The following is a 24,396-nucleotide window of genomic DNA, read 5'->3' as shown; positions in this document are numbered from 1 at the left end:
TGTCTCTCCCCCTGTTCCTCCATTGTGCTTGCACCCGGCCAATTAGGAATCCTTGATCAAGTCCTTCTGGGATGCCAGAATATCCATTTCTGTTAATTTCTGTTAATTTCTGGGACCACCCTGCCTATTTAGTGAGCCGGTATCCCAGCTAGGTAAGGATTCTTGAACCAGCCAGACCATGCCTGCCATCCATTACATCCAGTGTTAGGTTTGTATTATTAAAATACAAAATTATTACAAAATTATTAATAGGAATAATTTTGCTTGAAATAAATATTTATTTAATTTCATACTAAAAAGCACATTTGATTTTAAAGCAGAAGTTTTATTTTTATCCTATCTACCTGATCTCCATCTTTTGACACATCTATGAATTTAACAATGTGTAACACAAGTACATCAGAAGAACACCCTACTGGCTTTTACAGGTATGCAATGCCTGGTTGAGGCATTAGAGGGTGCTGTTGCTAACAACCTCATCTTTTTTGACCTCCTCTACAGCAGCGAGAAGACACCCTTTGGAGGAGAAGTCCAACGCCTACTGGTGACGGCATCTCATTTGGACCCAGACTCAGTGGAAGGATGAAACTCCCAGTGACAGACCTGGTCTCTGGAGTCACTTTTTCTCATAGCCAAGAAGACTGTCTATTTTGTTTCCATTTTTGTGCCCTCAAGCACTGAATTTTGATTTATATATTGGAAAATTAAAATGGGTGACCCCGGTGGCACCCCAACACTTTTTGGACACTACTTGAGGCTTGAGATTGTCCTTTTTTATAGCAGCATCTGGCATCTTCATAAACTTAACAAGTCTATGCTACTGACTGGCACCTCCTTATGTGTCAAGTACCATCCATGGAATTAAGCAATTCAACAAACAGGCCTCTGGTTTTATTATATTATATTATATTATATTATATTATATTATATTATATTATATTATATTATATTATATTATATTATATTATATTATATTATATTAGATTAGATTAGATTAGATTAGATTAGATTAGATTAGACCATCATCATCAAGTTCTTCCATATGAAGCCTGAAAACCATGAGGACTGATTTAGATCATTTATGTTAGGTAGAACAAGGGGGCTCCGCCCCCTGCTCGCTTCACTCGCCTACCCCCCGGCGTTGGGTATCCTGAAATACATTAGTCGAGCTCGTTCGTTTTGGAGCCGTGCCTGCTTTGCTTCCGCAGTTTCAGACGCGCGTTGTAGGCGCCTGCGTTCATTGATCTTATCCAGGTGGGCTCGTGTTTGTACGAGGGTTGTCTGGGTTCTGCGCGGAATCACTCGAAATAAGTAGCCAAGGATTTTTTTTTCTATTTTTCTCATGTACTTCGATCCTTTTTAAACTTTTTCCAAGTATTCACCGCCAACATCAATGCACTTTTGGACTCTTCTGACCCACGCCGCAAAACACTCGCGAAAGGCTGTCTTTGGGAGATTGTCCAGCTGTTCTTTGACAGCTGTAATCAGTTCCTCTCGAGTTTCGAAGTTGTGGCCTCGCAGGGGTTCTGTCACCTTCGGGAAGAGCCAAAAGTCACATGGTGCAAGATCAGGCGAGTAGGGTAGCGGGTTCAAAACGTTGACACCACTGTCTTCAATGAAATGCTTCGTTGCATTAGCCGTGTGGGCTGGCGCATTGTCATGATGCAAAAAGTGCCTTCGCAAGTTCTTGGACCAGCCTCTAGCCATCGCAGAAAAAAAGTCAGGCAGGCACTGAGTGGTGTACCACTCAGAGGTCACAGTTGTCCTCTCCATCAGCGGAATTGACGCGACAATGCCATCGTTGTTGAAAAAGATGGCAAACATGGTGCGTTCCACCGAGCGGATTAAGCCATCAGAAAAGTCATAAAAAATCATCACTCGAAAGTCACGCACGCACGGAGTTGGGAGCTTCTCCGCTAGTGCCGGCTGTGCACTCTCAGTTCGTTTGCTTCTCGTATTCATTCTGAAGGAAGAGAAGGAGCAAAACATCTGAACAAAAACATGCAACCACTTGAATAATCCCTCTACACAGCAGAACAGGTTTCGACAGGCTGACACTCGACAAACGATAAAATTCCATGCGGAACCCAGACAACCCTCGTATCGTTGAGCTGTATTGTGTTTGAATTTGGTGTAAAGTGTTCAGCGGTTTGTACAATCCCAAGCAGCACATTATTCCTAACTTCACTCCGCAGTAGTGCCACTCACAATATGGCGGTGATGCCTGCGCCTGCACTCCGCAGTAGTGCCACTCACAATATGGTGGTGACGCCTGCGCCTTCTGTGGACCTGTGGGGCCCCCGTAGCCTCTTCTGTTTGAATCTGGGCAGCAGTGCAGAATCCTCTTTGTTGTGTGGCTGTGTCGTTGGTCGTTAGCTACGGGCGCGTTGTTGCTTCATTTCTCATTCACGTCAGTTGAGCTCTTTCGTTTTTGGGCCGTGACTCCTTCGTGTGCGGTGAATACGACCTCGCTTGCAGTTTATGAGACGTGCGCTGTACATGCCTGCACAGTATGTCTCATGGTCCCATCGCCGTGTACCTGCGTCCATGCCATCCGGTACCTGCGTCCATGCCATCCGGATTACCATTCTCGGTTAGTAATATGGATGTCCAGTGAGGGCTGGCCGGTCTCGTGGCCTCGGAACCCCTGCAGATTTTGTTTTTTTTTCTCCAACCCTCTGGAGTTTTTTGTTTTTTTGTTTTTCTGTCCTCCCAGGTCATTGGAACTTACTTTATTCTTTGTTAATTAGCATTGCCAAATGTTTATATTTTTTCTTTTTTTCTTTCTTCATCTTGTAAAGCACTTTGAGCTACATGATTTGTATGATGTGCTATACAAATGAATATTGTTGTTGATTATTAAGCACAATGCTTTACATTGCTTTCTTAACATTTGAAAGCTTTACAATAAAGCACAGAAAAGGCTCAGTGTCATCCAAAAAAGGAATTTGGGGGAGACTGCTGCTCAGTAGCTGTAGTCAACCAAATCGTTACAAAGATACTATACATCACAAACTTGTGGACACGGGACCACACAGCCTACCTTAAAACAGTTGGGAACAGTTCTGCAGCATACACATAGCAAATAGAGAAAGAAGAAGAAATGGTAAATTTTCCAAGAACAGCAAGGACAGTAACAGCAACAGGTATACCTATAAAAGAAAAAAGAAAGCAGTGAGATAGGACATATTCCAACTCATAATGAAAGTATTCATGGGGTAAATTTATGTTCGTACATATGTTTCTGTACTCTTTCATTCCAACGCATGGCCCATTTCAGAGTTGTATTGGTTCTGAGCCTTAGTGAGACATCATACAGATCTACTGCAATGGTATGAAGGAACCCTAGTAGTGTTTCTTGACACACGTCTGCTAAATAATTTATTGGCTGTAAGTACTCAGTGTTACTGTGTCAAAGAGGGTGGGCAGCATTGTTCATTATGGCCATGAGTTGTGTCTTTCATTATCTCCTCCACTACTACCATCAACTAACTGAGCCTGTCCTCTTAATTAGCTTGTTGGCTCGGTGGGCCTCTCTTGAATTGATGTTACCAACACAGCACACCGCAGCGAAGAAAATCACACAAACAACCACAGAGTTATAGAACATGTGAGGGATGTTAGGACCCACATTAAAGCAGCACAGTTTCCTTTCTTATATAGTTCTTATGTGTCCAGACCACTATTGATATGGACACCAGGTACTTATAGAAGTGCACCACTTCCACATCCACTACTTTAAAAGTGACAGTACATAGAAGCTCTTTGGTGAGGTGAAATTAAATAAGCGGTTCCTTAGCTTTGCTGATTTGAAGTTGCAGACAATTCTCTTTGCACAAAGAAACAAACTTCTCCACCTGACTCCTACTGTAAACTCTGTCTCATCCCCTTTATCAATACACCCCATAAGTGAAGAGTCATGTGAGAATTTCTCCAAGTAACATGACCTGCTGTTATATTTATAGTCGGAGGTGTACAGAATGAAGAGAAAAGGAGACTGGACTGTTCCTTGTGGTGCTCCAGTGTAGCTCACATTAGTAATCAGAAACACAGTCCTTGAGTCTCACAAATTGTGACCTGCCTGACAGATACTGTATATACTCACATATAAGTTAGGTCTTGAAATCCGAAAAAGCGATCATAAAATCAGACCCCGACTTATACGCCCATTCAAAAATGTGATCCTTACATTTCTTCTTCTTCTTGCCTCCTCCAATCTCGCATCAGTTTCTCAGACACATCGAATTTTGTTGCAGCAGCACAGTTACCAATTTCTTTTGTCATTTCAACAACTTTTAATTTAAAACCAGCTTTATATTTTTTTCTGATCGAACGCTCCATCATAGATAAGGGATGCTCTTACGATAAAGGTGTATGATGGTGTGAGATCCAAAAAACACGAATCAGTGCAAAAGTCGCTTTGGAATAGTTCAGGTATTACTGTGTGGTCACGTAGGCACAATACATAGAAAAAAATGGCCGTGTGCTCCGTGGTTACTCTCTCAGGTGGGCGTTAGTATATCCTAATCTCTTGGACCAATAGCATGAGTTTTCCACATTCAACTTATACGACCAACATTATAAAATACCAGAAATTATACAGTAAAATCAAGCTGTGGTGTTGTAGGTCCACAGCTCTCTCAGCAAAGGCCAGTTTTTTAAAATAAATAATCACCTCCCTCGCGGCCTAGTGGGGTGGGGTGGGGGTGGTGGTAGTTGTGGCTAGAGCGGGTCTCAGGACGATCTGCGGTGTGGGCATTTCTCACCTAAGTGCACAGGTGAGAGACTGCCCACATCAGTGATTGTGCCTGAGACTGCTAATGTGCTGCAGCTGCTATGTCCTCTCAACATATATAGAAGCGCGAGTCGGCTAGAAGGGAGATGGAAAAAAGACGAAAGAGAAAGAAAGATGGAGGTTGCTGGAGAGTGAGGAGCAGGAGAGAAGAGAAAGATAGAGAGAGCCGGTGCGGGTGAGCGAGTGAGCAAGCGAGTGAATGCTCGCAGGCAGCTGAACGGAAGCCTGGCTGTTAGGCCGACACCTGGGAGTCATAGTAGTGGTCGCTCCTGCTGAGTGATCGAGTAGCGGGAGTGACCAGTGAAGGGTGACTGGCCGCGTAAGGCCAGGATGGCAATGGGAGTCGGGAGGCTTGGTGGAGAAGTCCTTGACGTGAGTGTCTTGGTTGGCAAGGACTCCAAGTCTCAGGCCTGGGATGAGAGCGCGACCGAAGCCAGGATCGGGAGGCCTCCAGACCTGTGTAAGAGAAAGAAGGATAGCTGCAGAGAGAGAGCGTCTCGCCTGCTGCAGGGCCCTAACGGGAGAAGCAGGTGAGACGCTAGTGTAAAAGAAGCACTGGGCTTTTCATGGTTTTAAAGGACTGCTTCCAGCAATGTTTTAACTTCGATTTTTAAAGGATTGTTTTTCTATTGTTTTACCTCCACGTTTTGTTCTATTGGATTATTTATTTGTTGGATTTGTGAATCACTGCACTATTTGGATAATGCACTTTGTTTTGATTATTTTAAAATAAAAGCACCTTTGCACATTTGTACCATCTCCTTGCTATGTTGCCTCACTGCTTAGCTCATCGCGGTTATAACTATCAACGGTGTAGGGTTCAAGGGCTCCGTAACAGCAGATGGGAGCATGAGCCGAACCTACATCGTCACACAAGCCCCGACTTATCCATGGGAGAACTTAAACACGAGTATATACAGTAGTCCAGGGGTGGGCAAAGTCAGTCCTGGAGGGCCGTAGTGGGTGCAGGTTTTTGTTCCAACCCAGTTCCTTAATTAGAAAACAATCCGTGCCAATAATTTAATTTCATGGCTTGTCAGTGCTTTAACTCTGCCATGTCAGGTCATTCTCATATCCTAGATTTTTTTTTCCTTTCTACAGATATCACTTAAATGATTTGAAGGCTAAAACAGATGACTAATTCTCAGTCCTTCACTTTTTTTTCTCTTCCCTTTCCTACCAAGTATTTAATAAAACCAAATAGTGCATGATAAATACACACAGGTGTAAAATGGAAAGAAACTAAATGGAGAAATGCTGGTTTCTTTTGTTATTTGTATCTTATTGCTAATAAGGAGCAATTAAAAAACAAAATACAGCTGTTTAAGACTAAAATAAGCAATAAGGATTCAAAATCTTAGCAATTGAGACAATTAAAATGAAGCAGAAGTGTTACTTGACCAATAAGTGCTTCTTATTAAGCAACTGGGTTGGAACAAAAACCTGCAGCCACTGCGGCCCTCCAGGAATGACTTTGCTCACCCCTGCGGTAGTCCATTACCCAGGATACCATAGGCTCAACCTCCTGCATATCTCTGAGTTTACCCCTTAAGAGGGATGGCGGGATGGTATTGAAAGCACCAGAGAAATCAAAAAACATAATCGTCCCAGTGCTGCCAGCTTTGTGTAGATGTACATTAACAGCAATATAATTTCAAATAACTTTTCTGTAGTCACCAGTGGTGACACAATCTACATTTTTATGTTAGCTGTGACAGACAGACTGGTTAATGTGAGTATTTTGATAGGGGGTTAAACAGAAGTCAGCCCATTAGGAGACCAAGTGGTATATGAACTGGCAGTAGCAATTTCAATGGCCTGGTCCAAAAGAGTACACCCAAGGAAGGGACTGGCAGAAACCTGTGAAGAAAGATTGAAAGAGCTGAGCTTTGTCATTTTAAGCAAAAGAATGTTAAACGGTGACATGATTGAAGTGTTTAAAATTATGAAGGGAATTAGTACAGTGGATTGAGACTGCTTATTTTAAAATGAGTTCATCAAGAACACAGGATACTTATTAAGGGTAAATTTCGCACAAACATTAGGAAGATTTTCTTTATACAAAGAACGATAGATACTTGGAATAAGATATCAAGTAGTGTGGTAGACAGTAAGACTTTAGGGACTTTCAAAACTCGACTTGATGTTATTTTGGAAGAATTAGATGGATAGGACTGGCGAGCTTTGTTGGGCTGAATGGTCTGTTCTCATCTAGTGTGTTCTAATGTTCCAATTAATTATTCCATTGACAACCTCTGAAAGTTTGTTCTGATGATTGGCGCTTTGATTTGTTGATATCCAAAAACTGGTCTTGGTTACACTTACTACTTTGTGTGAGTTAACAAACTTTATGGTCTGTCAACTTTTTTGAACATTCTTATTAAATTATTTCTTTTTCAATTGCTGTGGCTTTACGTCTTTGTAGAATTTATAGGTATCTCCTTTAGGAAATGAGGAATTTGTGTGGATTACCTAAAATGTCATCGTACATGTAAATGTAACATAACTATTCCCAAACCCACTTAATCTGATTCAGACTCGAGGAGTGAAGGAGGATGCAAGGCAGGACAAAGTCCTGGGCAGAGTGCTAGTCAATTACATTGTGAAGATTCTACATTGCAAGGACTACAACAATTATTTAACTTTATAATAAAATAAACTTTTGAAAAAAATATATATATATTACCTTCCGGGACAGCTAAAATTAGAAGGCAAGCAATTCCACCCAGACCCAGAAAAAAACTCTGACATTTCCTTCTTCCATACTTCTCAATGAGGGGGACACATACAATTCTTGCAGGGATCTCCACCAATCCAAAAATAAATTGGGTTAAATATATATCAAGCCCGAAGGTTCCCACGTTGAGTCCCAGTCCATAATATACAAGGCTGTTGACTAACCTGGCATTTGAAAGGGTACAAAGAAAGTTGCTGAAATTCAAGAAATCCTCATATTTTCATCCTTTAAACTAATTAGCACAACTAGTCATTTTTTACCGCTTTAGGCAGATCATTTCCACAATATTAATTCCATTTTTAAAAAATTGCAACATTGAGAGTTATGTTTCAACAGATAAATGAATTTCCTAAAGCTTTGGCCTTTTTCTCTCAAATTAATGGTTTTGAAGCTGAAACTATACTGAAGTCATCCACACTCATTTTCTTTTTGTTGTTGCTATCTGTTGATCATCTTGGGAATAACAGAGCGTACACAGTCCACACTTGGTGATTGGCAACATCCCATCATGCCTCATGTCCTTTGGCTCAAATTTGGGGAAACTCACAGAGGAAGAAACTGTCAAACTGTCGGTTCCGTGAGGAGGAAGACTTTAAAGTTTGTTTCAGCATTTGCTGGTGGGTACTTTAAAATGTGATAGCTGGAAGATCATTTAACTCCGGCTATGTATTTACATTTTTCATGCCAGCAAATAAAGCCAATCAATGTCTTTCATGTTTAAAAAAGCAAGCAAATATGGGTCAAAATGGACATGGGCCAATGAGAAGGTTATGCTTGTTAATCTATTTTTATCACTGATACTTTTTTGACCACTAATTTTGTTTTACTTAAAAAGAAAGATGCAAAACCTACCAGACATAGCACATAATTAGTGTCACTTTCCTTAGATGGGATATCCTGAAAAGATCCAACATGCTTCCCCTTCTGCTTGACTTCTCAACTTCCATCTTCAAATATTAATCACAATTGTATGAGTTTTCAGTTTGCAGCTTGTAGGGTGATCACAAATGTCTGCCAAGTAGTGACGTATATGGCAATAAAATATCTCCAACAAGAACTATGGTGCAGAATCAGAAAATGTTTTATCTGATATAAATAACAAAAGCATTGTAATTATCGAACGTTGTAAAGGTGATATGAAAGAAAGTTCAAAAGTCACGTTGTGTACCCATAACAATAAGGTCTGTGATCATTTTTATTACCTTATGGACACTGAGTATAGCAGGGGGGTGTAAGGATGCTGTTGCTGCAAGATTAAAATGTGCGTGTGTGAAGTTTAGAGAATTCTCTGGAGTGTTTCTAAACCAAAAGGAGTTTCTCAAAAAATGAAAGGTGTGGTGTAAACGGCATGCGTGTGGCCAGCCATGCTGTATGTTTGTGAGATGTGGACCCTGAAAGGAGAGGACATCATGGCTATACAATCAATGGAGATGAGATTGGTGAGGTGAATGGCCAGTGTGTCAACTGAGAGAGCACAGAACGAGTCATGAAATTCACAGTCTGTAGAGGTAGAAGATGTGGCAGAAGAAATGAGCCAAAGTCATTTACGATGGCATGGACATGCACAAAGGAAAGATGAAGACACTTGGATCAAGAAAGTCATAACCTTGTAAGGTTTAGCAGAAGTTGGATTAAAGGCAGGCCTAAGAGAACATGGAAGGAGATAGTAAATGCTGAGTTAAAACTCAAAGGCATGAAAAAGAGCAATGCGCAAGATAGAAATGACTAGAGAGGACAGCTCACGCCTGGCTGACCAGGAAATGAACCCTCTAAAATGTATGATGATTGTAATTATTGAGAACATATTAATGCTGACTTACTCCTGCTTAACAATTCTTTAATTAATCTCAATACTGCCTGCTTGTATAAGAGAGTCTCGGCATCAAAGCCAGGCTGAAGACTCCCTATTTTAGTATAGCATACCTCATTTAGAACTGCTAATTAGTTGTTCTTATGGACATCTTTGTTTGTTGCCATTGTTACTGATAGGCATTATACTATACACTATTTTTTGTACTATATTTATTGTATGTTGATGATGTTTCTCTATTCATTTTCACTTCTCGGTATTCTGTTGTGATACTTGGCGTCATTGCTATACAGGCAGTCCCCGGTTTACGTACAAGATAGGAACTGTAGGTTTGTACTTAAGTTGAATTTGTATGTAAGTCGGAACAGGTACATTATTTTAATAAATGCTATTGTTGACCAACTGTAACCAAGTGCTCTGCCAATGAATGATGGAGTTTCACCTCTTTCTGACCTTTTTATTATTTCTACTTTATTTTCAATGGTGATGGTTTTTCTCTTCTTTACTGTATCACAGCATTTTGTGAAGACAAAAGGTTAAGATGAGCTCTTCTGCACAGCACTGTACGCGCTATCACAGCAGGCAGGCATCCATCGTCAGGGCGTCTGGTGTACTGAGAGAGATAACTTCCTGCTATGTACATAACAGTACAAGCAGGCTTGCTATTGAGAATGAATGGGAGTAGCGAGGGGCAGCTCACCACCCACCCAACACACAGTCACCTCCACTACAGTATGCAGCCTGTAGCGTGCGTCCGCCAACCGAGAACGAACACAGTGCGGCTAAAGGCGTGTAGTGAATCACCCACCACCGCCCCCATTCAACAGGCAGCCACCCGAAGCACACTACAATGCTACCCCCCGCCGCCCCGTTCACCCTCAATGGCCTCCGTTCAGCCACAACCGGGTCACCGCTTGCAGTATTACAAGCCGCCCACCGAAAACGATTCGGGGGGAGTCGTGTGTAGTTTGTGGGCAGTGAAATGCCCTACACCGCTCCATCCAGTCAGGAGCAGTAGCTGCAGCGGCATAGTGGGCGGACAGCAAACCACCCCATTAAGCCTCCGTCCTGCACATGAGTGATAGCTGGTGGCCCCAGTGACTATGGACCATGGGTCACCACTTGCTTGCCGCCGGGAGCCGCCTGAGGGACACAGGGACACTACACTGCGCGAGCAGCGAAATCGCACCCCTCCAGCCACTACTTGCAGCGTCCTCCAGCCAAAGATGACAGAGCAGCAGTTAATGAGGCGCATGCATCACAGCTGCGGCCTCGTTCGTAAATCATAGGTCGGATGTCCGTAACCTGGGAACTACCTGTTACATGTACATGTACCTGTTATGGGAGGCTTGGAATCCAAGGACGAAAGGATTTTGTCTTCTTGCTGGCAATTAAAAGATAGTCCACCATCATAATGATAAACATTGTGACACCAGTAGGGGGGTACCAGCCACCCAATCTGAAACAGACAGATGCAGGAGGCACACTTAGGAAAACACACGGGTTTTATTTTCTTTTTTCCACCTTGTGGGCAGTGCCTTCCTCGTTCCCACAAGTCAAACACAGTCCCAAGCACAGTTCAATAAGGCACAATACCACACAAATTCTTCTTCTTCTTTTCTTCTCTCTTTTTACTCCTCCACTCTTCTTTGGCAAGGTTCGTCTCCCCCCTCCTGACTCTGGCTCACTGAGTAGTGTCTGCTGGCCCTTTATATAAGGCACCCGGAAGTGCTCCAAGTGTTTGATGACCTACTTCCGACAGCACTTCTGGGTGTGGCAGTAGAAATGGCCATGAGGTCTCAGCAGTTGCTGCAGTACCCCCTGGTGGCACACACGAATCCCAACAAGGCTGCATCAAACTCCAACTCCCATGGAGCCCTGAGGGAGTCCAAGGCACCCTTTCAACCCAGGGGAGGTGCCATCTAGTGCTCCGGGGAGGTAATGCTACCACAGAACCACGTTCGCTCTCACAGTCCTCCCAGCATATGGGACAAGGGTCTTGACCGTCCACCACAACATTAATATATATATCTTTTTAATTTTTTATTGAAAAAAGTAAAGAGCATAGAAAACACAAAGCAATACAAGAATGTGATGAAACATTAAACCAAAAGCCTAAGGTACTGTGTGTTACAACAGCGTGGGTTGTGTGTAAATGGGTTTTTATAGGTCATCACCAATAGTAGTAATCTGTATTTTTATAAATGTTGATTCGCTGAAAGTAAAAGAACTGAGCAAAATGTTGGCATTAAAGTCAAAAATGAGTTGTTAAACATTGGCCATGAAAAATGTCCTCTAACCAAAACGTTAGTAATTACAGTAATGCCTCGCTATATCGCGCTTCGCCTTTCGTGGCTTCACTCCATCGCGGATTTTATATGTAAGCATATTTAAATATATATCGCGGATTTTCTGCTGGTTCGCGGATTTCTGCGGACAGTGGGTCTTTTAATTTCTGATACATGCTTCCTCAGTTGGTTTGCCCAGTTGATTTCATACAAGGGACGCTATTGGCAGATGGCTGAGAAGCTACCCAACTTACTTTTCTCTGTTTCTCTTGCGCTGACTTTCTCCGATCCTGACGTAGGGGGTGTGAGCAGGGGGGCTGTTCGCACACCTAGACGATACGGATGCTCGTCTAAAAATGCTGAAAGATTATCTTCACGTTGCTATCTTTTGTGCAGCTGCTTCCTGAAACGACATGCTGCACGGTGCTTCGCATACTTAAAAGCTCGAAGGACACGTATTGATTTTTGATTGAAAAACAAACTCTGTCTCTGTCTGTCTCTCTCTCTCTCTGCTCCTGACGGAGGGGGTGTGAGCTGCCGCCTTCAACAGCTTTGTGCCGCGGTGCTTCGCATACTTAAAAGCCAAACAGCCCTATTGATTTGTTTGCTTTTCTCTATCTCTGTGACATGCTCTGCTCCTGACGCGCACTCCTTTGAAGAGGAAGATATGTTTGCATTCTTTTAATTGTGAGACGAAACTGTCATCTCTGTCTTGTCATGGAGCACAGTTTAAACTTTTGAAAAAGAGACAAATGTTTGTTTGCAGTGTTTGAATAACGTTCCTGTCTCTCTACAACCTCCTGTGTTTCTGCGCAAATCTGTGACCCAAGCATGACAATATAAAAATAACCATATAAACATATGATTTCTACTTCGCGGATTTTCTTATTTCGCAGGTGGCTCTGGAACGCAACCCCCGCGATGGAGGAGGGATTACTGTACATATATTCACTGAAAAGCGCCATCTTCAATAGGTCTGTTTCTATCACATTCTAAAAGAAGAGCATCAACAATAGCTATAAAAGAAATCAGGGTTGACCTTGTTCTGTCATGTCTTAGGTACATCACCTCATTTTTTTTTTGCCCCCTGCTCGCCCCCCCACCGCCTGTGCTACGCACCAGCCACTTCACATCTCTGCGAAGAGGGGGGCTTAACGCACCCCAAGGAGACACGATCGCTCCTCCGACATCCCCTCTTAAATGGTGATACAATGGGAAACGCATAGTTTTTTTTTACGTCCTCTTTGCTTGATCAGCTGCTGCTGCTGCTGCTGTGCTGTGAGATTTGCATCTTGCGCGGCACACTTCTGTCATATCACCTATGTCCATATATTCAATCTCTTTTTGTTTTTACCTTTTCATCAATATCGCACTGAATTTTGATTCCGTGTTTGGAATTACATCATGACAACGCAATGTATAACTGCCCGTGAGTGAATATCATTTCTTTCTATCTACAAGAAATGTGTCTGACATAACCACGTAGGACTTTTCTAAATGTCTTTGCATAAGCTCTTGTCTCGCGGGGCTTCCGGCCCCGAGTGTGGTTACATCTCTTGGCACGAAGACTCATCTTGCGGAACGTGAAAGTGTCTCTGAGACAATCACGTCTCATCTCTTTCCAAGATTTTTTTTTATAATAGAGAGATTTGCATCAGTATTTTGCTTATTTCAAAAAGCGGTTAACACTGGTTGTTGATACATATTGGCCAGTTAATGGCAATATGCAGGTGGACAACAGTATACAGTAAGCTTTTTGAAAAACAGAAGACTGCATTTCATATTGTCAAGTGTGGTGTACACATTAAAATGCAGCACACCTTGAGCAGATGTAAGATGATGGGGCAAATCTCACAGCACAGCATCATAACATCGTAACAGGTCTTAATTAACAGGGCTGTATAAGCCAGAGGAGAAAAGTATCTTTTAGAAATGCAATTTGGTTAAACACAACCAACAATGAGAGAAAAAGACAAACTGTAAGATAAAAGGTGTAATCTAGTGAGAGAGTGAAATTGTTTATCACAAAGTGGTTGAGGAAAGAAAAAACATAGAAGCTACTATCTTTGACGATATCGCACTTTTATCAGTGTTTGTATTGAAACTACACAGGTGTGGATTAAATCGTTTGCCACAGAGCATGATGGGAGTTGTAGTCTTCTCTTTAGGATTGCCACAGGGTTGGAGAAGAGATGAATATATGGGAGTGGGGGAGGGGTTATAAAGATTAAATACATGTGTTGCAAATTGTATGAATTTGACTGGTTGAAAATTTAAGGATTGTTTTTGTGAAGTGGAATTGTAAGTTTTCTCACATGCTCAGTTTCACTGAACTCGCTGGGATGTCAACACAAGTTAAAAATAGCCCAGGGCTGAGTGTCCCAGCCCCAAATTCCAAGGTGTATAGTTGGCCTTAAGTGACTATATAGATTTATGAGATCCCATACCTTTGTAAAGAAATGAGGAGAGATGTCTGTATTTGTTGGTCATCAAAGCGTTTGCTTCAGCGTTTCATCTGAATAGCTATGTACAGTATACGATAAGTTATTGAACTGTCTGGTGTCTGTGTGGTGTTTGCTTTTTGTCATCTTGAACCGATTCAAAGACATATGCAGTGTGTTGGAGGGGTGGGGGGATTATCAGCAGAGGCTGACATGGATGTCAAAGTTATGGAACTGTTGATACATTGTTTGTCTTCTAAAGTGTCCATTCTTACAGTTCCTGGGAAATTTCAGGCTGATGTTTTGCTTTTATTATGTGTGGCAGTGCTTTGCTGTGTCTTTTGTGTGGCACTCTCTTGTCACTGTGTACTGTGCTTGGTACACCTCCCATGGGAAGTAGCCAGTGTTCACCCTAAACTACATGCTCAAAACCACCTCAACTGGTTCCTTTCGAGACAGAAAAGCATCATTTTATTTCAATGTCCTATCCAGCAAACACCACACCCGGGCCTTGATCCCCATTCAAAGTGTGGATTTCACCATTTTAGTTAGAACATTCATAAGGTTCAATTATCATGTATTCTTTGAACAGAACCTAAGCTGTCATCCAGGACATTTTATTCTAAAGAAGAATATACTCGACACCCACTGAAGGTACCTTGAACAGGGCCATCTGAAACAGACTCATTGACATTTTTGTGATCTGTTACCACCATCATGGCATCAGAGCAGTTACCTTTTCCAGCAGTTCATAGGGCACCTTCTGTTTGTTCACATGTGCTGCTTTTGCTATAAGCTTCTTGGCCTCTTCAGTTCTTCCTTGTGTCAGAAGCCACCTAGCAGATTCAGGGAGAATCCTGAGACCGAAAAGGAAGTCATTAGACAGATAAAGGATGAGCATTACCATTAGATAAAGAGCCCGGGAGGAAAATTGGTAATAGGATTAACATTGACACATGTACAGAGTAATTTGATGCTGTTAGCCTTGTGGTAACTTCAGTCGCAAGTGATCAAACCCACTTCTCTGGTTGCTGGTCTATCTTCCAACTATAGTGGATTCAGAAAACATTCCGACCCCTTCACTTTCTACAAACTTTATTGCTCTGTAGATTTTATTTTAAATTGATAAATTTGTCATTTTGCCTATTGGAGACAGTGGCACTGACCAGAAAGCAGGAAACAGAGCTGGAGGTAGCAGAGTTAAAGATGCTAAGATTTGCACTGGGTGTGACAAGGATGGATAAGATTAGAAATGAGGACATTAGAGGGTCAGCTCAAGTTGGGAGACAAAGTCAGAGAGGCGAGATTGTGTTGGTTTGGACATGTGCAGAGGAGAGATGCTGAGTATATTGGGAGAAGGATGCTAAGGATAGAGCTACCAGGGAAGAGGAAAAGAGGAAGGCCTAAGAGAAAGTTTATGGATGAGGTAAGAGAGGACATGCAGGTGATGGGTGTAACAGAACATGATGCAGAAGAAGATGATCCGCTGTGGCAACCCCTAACGGGAGCAGCTGAAAGAAGAAGAAGAAGTCTAATAACCCATAATGACAAAATTAAAACGTGTTTCTAGAAAGGTTTGCAGCATAATAGACCATCTTGCCCACGCCCTAACACAAAACTTAAAGTCAGTAAAAGGGGTCCTGATGTTAAGTCACTCTCATTGGTCTATATAATTTTTATAAACAATAATCTACCCCTAACTACAATCCTGAGGTTAAAAAATTAATTTTATCCCTAATCTTAAAATCTTAAACCTATAGCCCCGATGTTATGTCACTAAAACATGGCTAATAGTAACCTTATGTTTAGCCTCACAATAATATTTATTTATATAACTTATATTTTTATAGTGTACTTTTTAGTATTAATAATTTAAGACTATTTATTTACCTGATTTAAATCATTTTTTAATATACTGTATTGGGGATATCCCAATTGGGATCCCTATTATTTATAAATATTTTTATATGATTTTTATTAGGGTTATTAGATGTCTTTTAGAAATATTATTAAGCACTATATTATAAATTATATTTATTTATTTAATTAGATATTTCTTTGGCTGTATCTAGAATTGATAAGATTAAATTGTAATAGTTGAATCTGTGCGCCCGTACATTCCCATTATGGGAGCATCCTCCACGGTAGAAGAAGGCCACTCTTGAGTAAAAGGCATATGACAGTCCACTTGGCGTTTGCTAAATGTCATTTAAAGGACTCTAAGAGAATGAGGAAAAGATTCTCTGGTCTAATGAGACAAAATTTGAACTCTTTGAGCAGAACTCCAAGAGCTATGTCTGACAAAGACCATGCACTATTCATCTTCTGCTTAATACCAGGTGAAGCATAATGCTATAGGGGTGCGTCTCACCAACAGGGACAGGGAGACTGGTCAGAACTGAAGGAAGGATGAATTAAGTCAAATAAGGTCCTTCAAGAAAATCTGCTCCAGAATGCATCCAGCCTGAGCCTGGGCAACACAACAATGACCCAAAGTATACAACCTAGACAACCATGGAGTGGTTTTTAGTGCAAGTCTCTGACGGTCCTTGAGTAGCCCAGACTTAAACTCCATAGAACATCTCTGCAGAGACCTGAAGATGGCAGTTTACAGACGTTTCCTATCCAGTCTACTGGGACTTAAGATGACCTGCCAGGAAGAATGGAATAAACTGCCCAAATCCAGTTTGTGCAAAGCTTGTAGAGACTTACAAAGAGATCTGAAGCTGTAATTCCCACCAAAGGGGCTTCTACAAAGTACTGAATTAAGGGTTTCATAACTTATATAAATGAGAAATATTTTAATCATTTTTAATAAATTTGCAAACGTTTCTGAAAACATGTTTTTGCTTTGTCATTATGAGTTATTAAGTGTAGATTAATTGGCAAAAATGGCAAATGTATATACTATATTTAAAATAATTATATAACAGAATAAAGTGTGTAGAAAGTGAGAGGATCTGAATGCTTTCTGAATAACCTGTATCTTCTTTATTAAGGGTGTGAAATTTAAATTCTTAATTAAAAATGTAGTGAAAATTACTATCCATGTGGTTGTGTTGGTTACAACTGTTTATTCAGAATATGTTAGGCTTACGCATAAAGCATCTGATGGCACTTTTGTTTTTTGTTACTTATGCCTGTGCCTGCTTAATTTTATTTGCGCTCAAAACAAAAAAATCTCTTTAGCAGCAGTTTTGAAAGCAAAGTCCTCATTAGCAAATGAGTTTAACTTAAACAAAAAGCAAACAAATAAGAATAATTAACAATGAAAGCAGAGTTCTAATTAGCAAATGAGTGTAACTAAAATAAATAGGAAACAAAGTAAAAAATATTAACAATTAAATGCTATTGAATATAATAAATAATGAGGTGTCACTAGCCTGCGTCTTGATTTCTAATATTAAAACCAGGTATATTTGACTTTCCTTTCACCATACTTATATATACTATATACTGTACCTTGCTTAAATTTGTCATACTAAATTTTTTCTTACACTAAGAAGGCAGAAATGGCTTTCACAGAAAAAAAAATCAAATTTATAAGGCTGTACATATGCCACGTGCCATGCCAAGTTCTTTACAAATCTCAGATCAACTTAAAACTATGTGCTTCTGCAAGCACGTTTAGCTCTTCCTGGGTGGATGGATGCTTAACAACATAACACAACACTTTTAAAAATGCTAAATCCAACTCAGGGTAGTGAGGGTTTTGGACTTTCTAACAGACAGACTTCAGGTAGTCCAAATTTGGTACTGCATTTCCAACATACAGGTTTTACATACAGGGACCCCTCAGGGCTGTGTGCTCAGCCTTCTGCTTTATACTGTCTTCATGAGTGAGTGTATTGACTCACAGAATAACACCAATATTCTCACATTGGCTGATGATACCATAATCATTGGACTAATTATAGGGAGATTAGACTGCCTATAGGATGGAGGTGGTAAATCTGGTAACGTGGTACCAGGACAACAACTTTTATTAAATACGTTCCCCGCAGCTCTGCCCACGTAGTAGCGAAACAGAACAAACTTTAAAAATCAATAAACAAAAAGGTATCACTAGCTAAGCGGAGGTAAGTTACGCTCCAAAACGCAGAGGTAGACCGACTCCCCACTCCTGATGTCATTCTTCCCCCTCCCCTCAGCCCACAGCCTCTGTCTCAGATTAGTTCGAATATATCACTCCTGCAAGTGAACTATGATGCTTAGCGTGATGAGAGAAGTCGCAAAATCAACCAGAATGTTCAAGCAATTTCTAGACAAAAACCTGATCTAAATCTGTTAAGTAGTTCTCTCATTCGTTAGTTCAACAAATGTAAGACATGCCACGAGGCTGGCATGTGAGTGAGTAGGGCCCCTACCCCTCCCCTTGGTGTCTTTCTCGGATTTGCGCAAATAAATCGGTACCGCAAGCGAACTACGATACTTATCACGATGAGAGAAGACGCAAATCAACCAGAATGTAAAAGCAAACTATAGAAAAAATCCAATCTAAATCCGTTAAGTAGTTCTCCCGTGAAAAGCGGACAGACATATAGACAGACAAACAAACATTGATTGTACATACTGTATATAGAGATTATTAAAACAAAGAAGATGATTGTGAACCCATGGAAAAAGGAGGGAGCAACGCACTCCACTGTACATCGGTGAGGCAAAGGTGGAGAGAGTGAAAACCTTTAAATTTCTCTGCATTTATATTAGTTAGTATTGTACTTTACTATTCAGTTGGTAAAGAAATCTCAACAGCATTTGAACTTCCTGAAAAGTAATGGCAGGCAAAATTCTCAGTAGCTTTTATAGTGGTGCTATTGAGGGCATTCCCACCATAGCCATCACAATCAGGTCTGGTAGTCGCTCTGCACAGGACCATAAAACCCAACATTGGATGGCCAAAACTGCCCAAACTATTCCAGGAAAAGCTTTTCCATCTATGATTGAGATTTACCATGCCCAAGTTAACAGGAGGACTCTCGGCATTATATAGGACTGCCATCAACAGCTATTTCACACTCCTACCATAGGTGTGTGACATCAAGGACTACTTGACTACAGAACAATTTAGACTTGTGAATGACTGCTGTCCATTACCCCTTCCCCTCACAATATCTGAATTTGTTGGCGTATGGGTCTGGATAGTAATTTATTTGCTCTAATCAACTTTTGAATTATGATATCTGTATTACTTTTTTTAGTTTTGTATTTCAATCTCACTCTCTGATTTATATGTTTATGTAATACTCATAGTATTTTCACTATAATGTATATGCTTATATTGCATTACTGTATTTATTACACAAATCTGATTTTCTTATCTATTGCCTGTTGACTATTTGCATGTCAATTGTAATATCTTTTGATTAATTTCTGTATATTGGTGGCCAGAACAGCATAAAGAGCAGAATTTTCATTGTATGGTGTGACTGACCGTTTACTGTGCAAATGACAATAAACTCTCAATTGAAGTCAACGCATGCAAGATTTGATCTAAGGATGTGAGTTATGCAAGCAGCAGTGCTAATAATATTGCTATTTATATTTTATAAAAACAAACTTTCATAGTTCACTCTTAATTTGAAGCAAAAGGACATGATCACATCCACCACCAGTGGTTTTTGAGTTTTCTTACCAGAAATAAACTACAAGAACAGTAGCAGGAAGAGACAGCACAAGCTGCAGTATTCTCCAGTCACGAACACCATAAGCAATGCCAGCCAAAGTCATCAAGCCAACACCAGTAAAGCAGTGTGTAATTATAGTTGCTAATGAGCGTTTACTCACTCCGCACCATTCAGTACCTGAAACAAAAAAGCATTTTAGATAGCAAACAGCTCATGGATGGACACAAACAGTTTGACTGACAGGAAACTATAACCCAAGACAAAGAGAGAACACTTACCTAAAGTAAATGAGTTTATTATTACTCCTGCTATAGAAGATCCAATTATAAAACGAAAGGCCATATAGACATAGATATTTGGTGAAAATGCTGCTGCCGTTCCAAAAACAACTTCCAAGAAAACTGAAATCATGATAATTGGACGGCGACCAAACCTGCATATAATAAAGAGAAGTTTGAACCAGGCAGACAACACTCAGCACATGGTTAGCAGTCATTGTTGAGTTTTGTAGATAACAAAAATTTCACCCTGTCAGTAAATCATTTAAAATAATGTTAATTCTGTATTTGCAAAATGTTGTCAACACACTGAGGACATTAATTTTATGTGAAGAAGTGCAGAGAAAATCTGTTGTTTTGTAGAATTATCAACCTTTAATTTATTTTCATAAGAAAAGCAAGTCTCCAGGTCAAGTCAGGTCTAGGTTGGGGAGCATGCACTGGTACAGAACATTGCTGCACCCACCACAACATGATTAAACAGCCCCAGATCCTGGTTGGCAACTCCCAAGGCAGATACGCAGTCCAGTCCTACCCTCTGAAAATGACCATCTATCAGCTGCAGCCAGACGTTACATGGGCATCCCCTTGGCCTGGTCCAGCCACTCAGGTCCTTAACAATGAGGATCCTGCGAGCCAGATCACTCACTGGGAATTGTGCCACATGGCAGAAGTTCCGTAACTGATGCTCCTACACAATGCAGGTAAATGTGCCTCATTCGGGACTCCATGAGTAACTGCACATTCGACACAAAGTCAAAAAAGCAATACCCAAGGATTCTCTGCAGAGACACAGTACCAAAGGAGTCCAGTATCCCTAAACCAATTATTATAAACAGGGCAGGGATACAATGCCTTCACGTGAGAAACATTTAATTTACAGCCAATGAGGAAACAGACATGCGAACACTTACAGCTTCCATGCCCCTCTTAGACCTATTCAGTTAGATTCTGGAGTAGATAGATAGATAGATAGATAGATAGATAGATAGATAGATAGATAGATAGATAGATAGATAGATAGATAGATAGATAGATAGATAGATAGATAGATAGATAGATAGATAGATAGATAGATAGATAGATAGATAGATACTTTATTAATCCCAAAGGGAAATTCACATTGGAGTGTCCCAATTGATGACCATTAGTGTTGATCGGTGAAATTCGACAAACATATTTCGAGATGAAATTGCTGGGTTCACTGAATGTCTTGTTTGCCGATTATTTTCCTGATAATTCGCTGTGGGGCCAGCTTAGACAAAATTGCTTTTCCTAGTGCCTCATGATGTGTTGCGAGGCCAGTGTGATGTCACAGAGCTGTAGAAGCCATGCAGAGAACTTTCACACATGCCAACTGTAAGATTGTTGCCGATGTGGCCGTAACTGGGTCACAAGCACAAGAGAAAAAAAAAAGATGTTTCAGCTACTGAGATTTTTGATTTGATATACTTTGTTAATCCCCAGGGGACAACTGTCCCTTGTGCATGACTTTTGGAAGGTCAGAACACAGGGTCAGCCATTGTACACTAACCTTGAAGCAATTCTGAGGTTAAGGAAGTTGCTTAAGGGTCCAATGGAATAGGATCCCATTTGGCAGTAATGAGATTTGAACCAGCATCCTTCCAGATACAAGTACAGATCCTTAGCCACACCACCACTCTGCCTAAACCCTCCACTAATTTCAATGGGGTTCGCTCATCACTGCTGTCGATTAAGCCTCCTTTTCTTTGTTCCCAAACACCAGTCCTCAGAATAGGAACACATTTGCTATACAAAATTATTCACTACCCTAGTAATCCAAAACATATAATTCTTTGCATTTATATAGCGCTTTTCTTATTACTCAAAGCGCTCAGCAATTGCAGGTTAAGGGCCTTGTTCAAGGGCCCAACAGAGCAGAGTCCCTTTTTGGCATTTACGGTCACAGTATACTGGCAGTCTACAAATATGTAACTAACACCTCAGAGTTGTTTTATATATTTTACACAAGTAATGTGGAAATCTTTCATTAATAGGTTGCAGATTTGCTATCTAAAGAGCAGGTGAACCTTGACCCCTTCATAAGAGAAGGTTGTGTGGTAGATTGAGTGTCAGCTTTAACTTTTCCTTTACACATGTTGGATATGAGACATTGTGTAATATATCCAACGGCAATCGGGGGTCCATTAAAGTCTTACTCTGGTATTATGGAATATACAATACATTAATATAAGGAGAATGCTATCAGTTAAGATCTGCATATCTTAGTTAGATGAATCGTATTATATATGGATTCTTTGCTTAAGTAAAAGTGACATGGCCTTCTACATCTAACTAACTTATACATAGATATGGCTGTGTAACACAAAAGTGGCTGTTTTGTGGTAGGTAAAACTGTCCAGGAAAGGCACTTTAATCTCTAAGGTTCTTTCTATACTGGTGGACAAGTTAACATTGGAAATGCCAAAACTGTTATTCTTGATTCATGCATACATCCTGCAAAAGTTACCTATTCAACACTCACTCAGCACAGACAATCTCACACACAAAGCAAGAACATCTCAGCACTGGCTGAGGCCAGCTACCTCAATGTCCATACTTAACCAGGGACTAGAAGTCATTCCTCTCATGAGTGTCCCTACGAGGATTTGCTTACATGTTGATTGGTCTTCCGATTGCTTCCTTCCCCTGAAAGAGCTATACTTCAAAATACACCAGCAAAAGCCAGGAACAGCTGCTACTGTCAGGCTTTTGAATCACAATGGCTGCCTTTGAAAGGGCTACACAATCTAAGAGAAGCCAAGGGCTAATCATTACCCCTGACAATATGTAACCTAAATGGAAACAGTTTGATTCATTAACAATCACTGGTCAGTAAACCACAGGATTCTTCAGTAAATCTATACTCAAACTATTTCAATCATCACTTATGCTTATTTGAAGGATAAACCAGGTGTAAATGTTAGTACAATTCAGGTCAGGGTGAACCAGCAAGCTTCATTTCAGGTGGCTATTGCTTTGGTTGTTGTTGTCTTCATTTTCTTAAACCAGACATGACGCTTCGGAGCAGACGGTTAGTCTATGGGTGCCAATTTCTTCTCTTTAGCAGTTTTTTCTCTCACTCTCTGCTCCTAGTCTTGGCAGTTGTGATGTCTCCCTGGCAGTGCCTTTTAAATCCATTGAATTTCTAGTGGACTATGATGTTTGCTGATGACATTGTGATCTGGTTGAGGAGACCCTGGAGAGGTGGAGATATGCTGTATAGAGGAGAGGAATGAAGGTCAGTAGGAACAAGACAGAATACATGTGTGTAAATGAGAGGGAGGTCAGTGGAATGGTGAGGATGCAGGGAGTAGAGTTGGCGAAGGTGGATGAGTTTAAGTACTTGGGATCAACAGTACAGAGTAATGGGGATTATGGAAGAGAGGTGAAAAAGAGAGTGCAGGCAGGGTGGAATGGGTGGAGAAGAGTGTCAGGAGTAATTTGTGACAGACGGGTATCAGCAAGAGTGAAAGGGAAGGTCTACAGGACGGTAGTGAGACCAGCTATGTTATATGGGTTGGAGACGATGGCACTGGCTAGAAAGCAGGAGACAGAGCTGGAGGTAGAAGAGTTAAAGATGCTAAGATTTGCACTGGGTGTGACGAGGATGGATAGGATTAGAAATGAGTACATTAGAGGGTCAGCTCAAGTTGGACGGTTGGGAGACATAGTCAGAGAGGCAAGATGGCGTTGGTTTGGACATGTGCAGAGGAGAGATACTGGGTATATTGGGAGAAGGATGTTAAGGATAGAGCTGCCAGGAAAGAGGAAAACAGGAAGGCCTAAGAGAAGGTTTATGGATGTGCTGAAAGAGGACATGCAGGTGATGGGTGTAACAGAACAAGATGCAGAGGACAGAAAGATATGGAAAAAGATAATCCACTGTGGCAAACCCTAATGGGAGTAGCTGAAAGAAGAAGAATTTCTAGTATCTTGCTGACTGTTCTTTCTCACAATAAAGCACTGCCTTATGTAAAATCTTGCATAAGTCAACGTTTAGGAGAACTGATAAGTTCCCCATAGTCTGGCTGATTGATGATTGTTGATGAAGTTAATTTTGGATAGCAAGTAGGTGCTGATAGCGTGTTGTCGCACTCACCACACACCAAACTACCTGAATTGGGACCCGAGTGCGGCGGGTGACACCTCAGCACCACACTGGAACAGTGTGAGCTTTTTTATGGTGGCTGGAGTGCCAATCCTGCCACCAACCCCCAAGTTTTCCCTGCAAGATGGGGGACCTGCTTGCAGGGCTGGATGCAGGTACACAAAGCATATTCATCTTCAAGTCCCACGACCCCATTTTCCATATTCTTACAAGCATACACACACTGGTCACTTTATCTAAGCTTAAATGTATACATTCTAATAAACAATTACACTCTTTAACAATTGA

General features: G+C 41.0%; 1 protein-coding gene across 1 annotated transcript in view; it reads right to left on the bottom strand.

Annotated features, from left to right (window-relative positions):
- Positions 1 to 24,396, bottom strand: part of slc22a13b (solute carrier family 22 member 13b) — a 53,439-nt gene that overhangs the window by 10,195 nt on the left and 18,848 nt on the right. Inside the window, exons 3-8 of the mRNA XM_028803292.2 lie at positions 19,977 to 20,131; positions 19,707 to 19,875; positions 14,808 to 14,928; positions 8,385 to 8,479; positions 7,482 to 7,696; positions 3,044 to 3,152 (exon numbers count right to left, since the gene is read on the bottom strand). Coding sequence (XP_028659125.2) covers positions 3,044 to 3,152; positions 7,482 to 7,696; positions 8,385 to 8,479; positions 14,808 to 14,928; positions 19,707 to 19,875; positions 19,977 to 20,131 — 864 coding nt within the window. The remainder of the gene's footprint in view (positions 1 to 3,043; positions 3,153 to 7,481; positions 7,697 to 8,384; positions 8,480 to 14,807; positions 14,929 to 19,706; positions 19,876 to 19,976; positions 20,132 to 24,396) is intronic.

Source organism: Erpetoichthys calabaricus, chromosome 6 (assembly GCF_900747795.2).
Source record: "Erpetoichthys calabaricus chromosome 6, fErpCal1.3, whole genome shotgun sequence".
Lineage (NCBI taxonomy): Eukaryota > Metazoa > Chordata > Cladistia > Polypteriformes > Polypteridae > Erpetoichthys > Erpetoichthys calabaricus.
The sequence above is the reverse complement of the archived record's forward strand: the minus strand, read 5'-3'. Positions and strand labels throughout refer to the sequence as shown.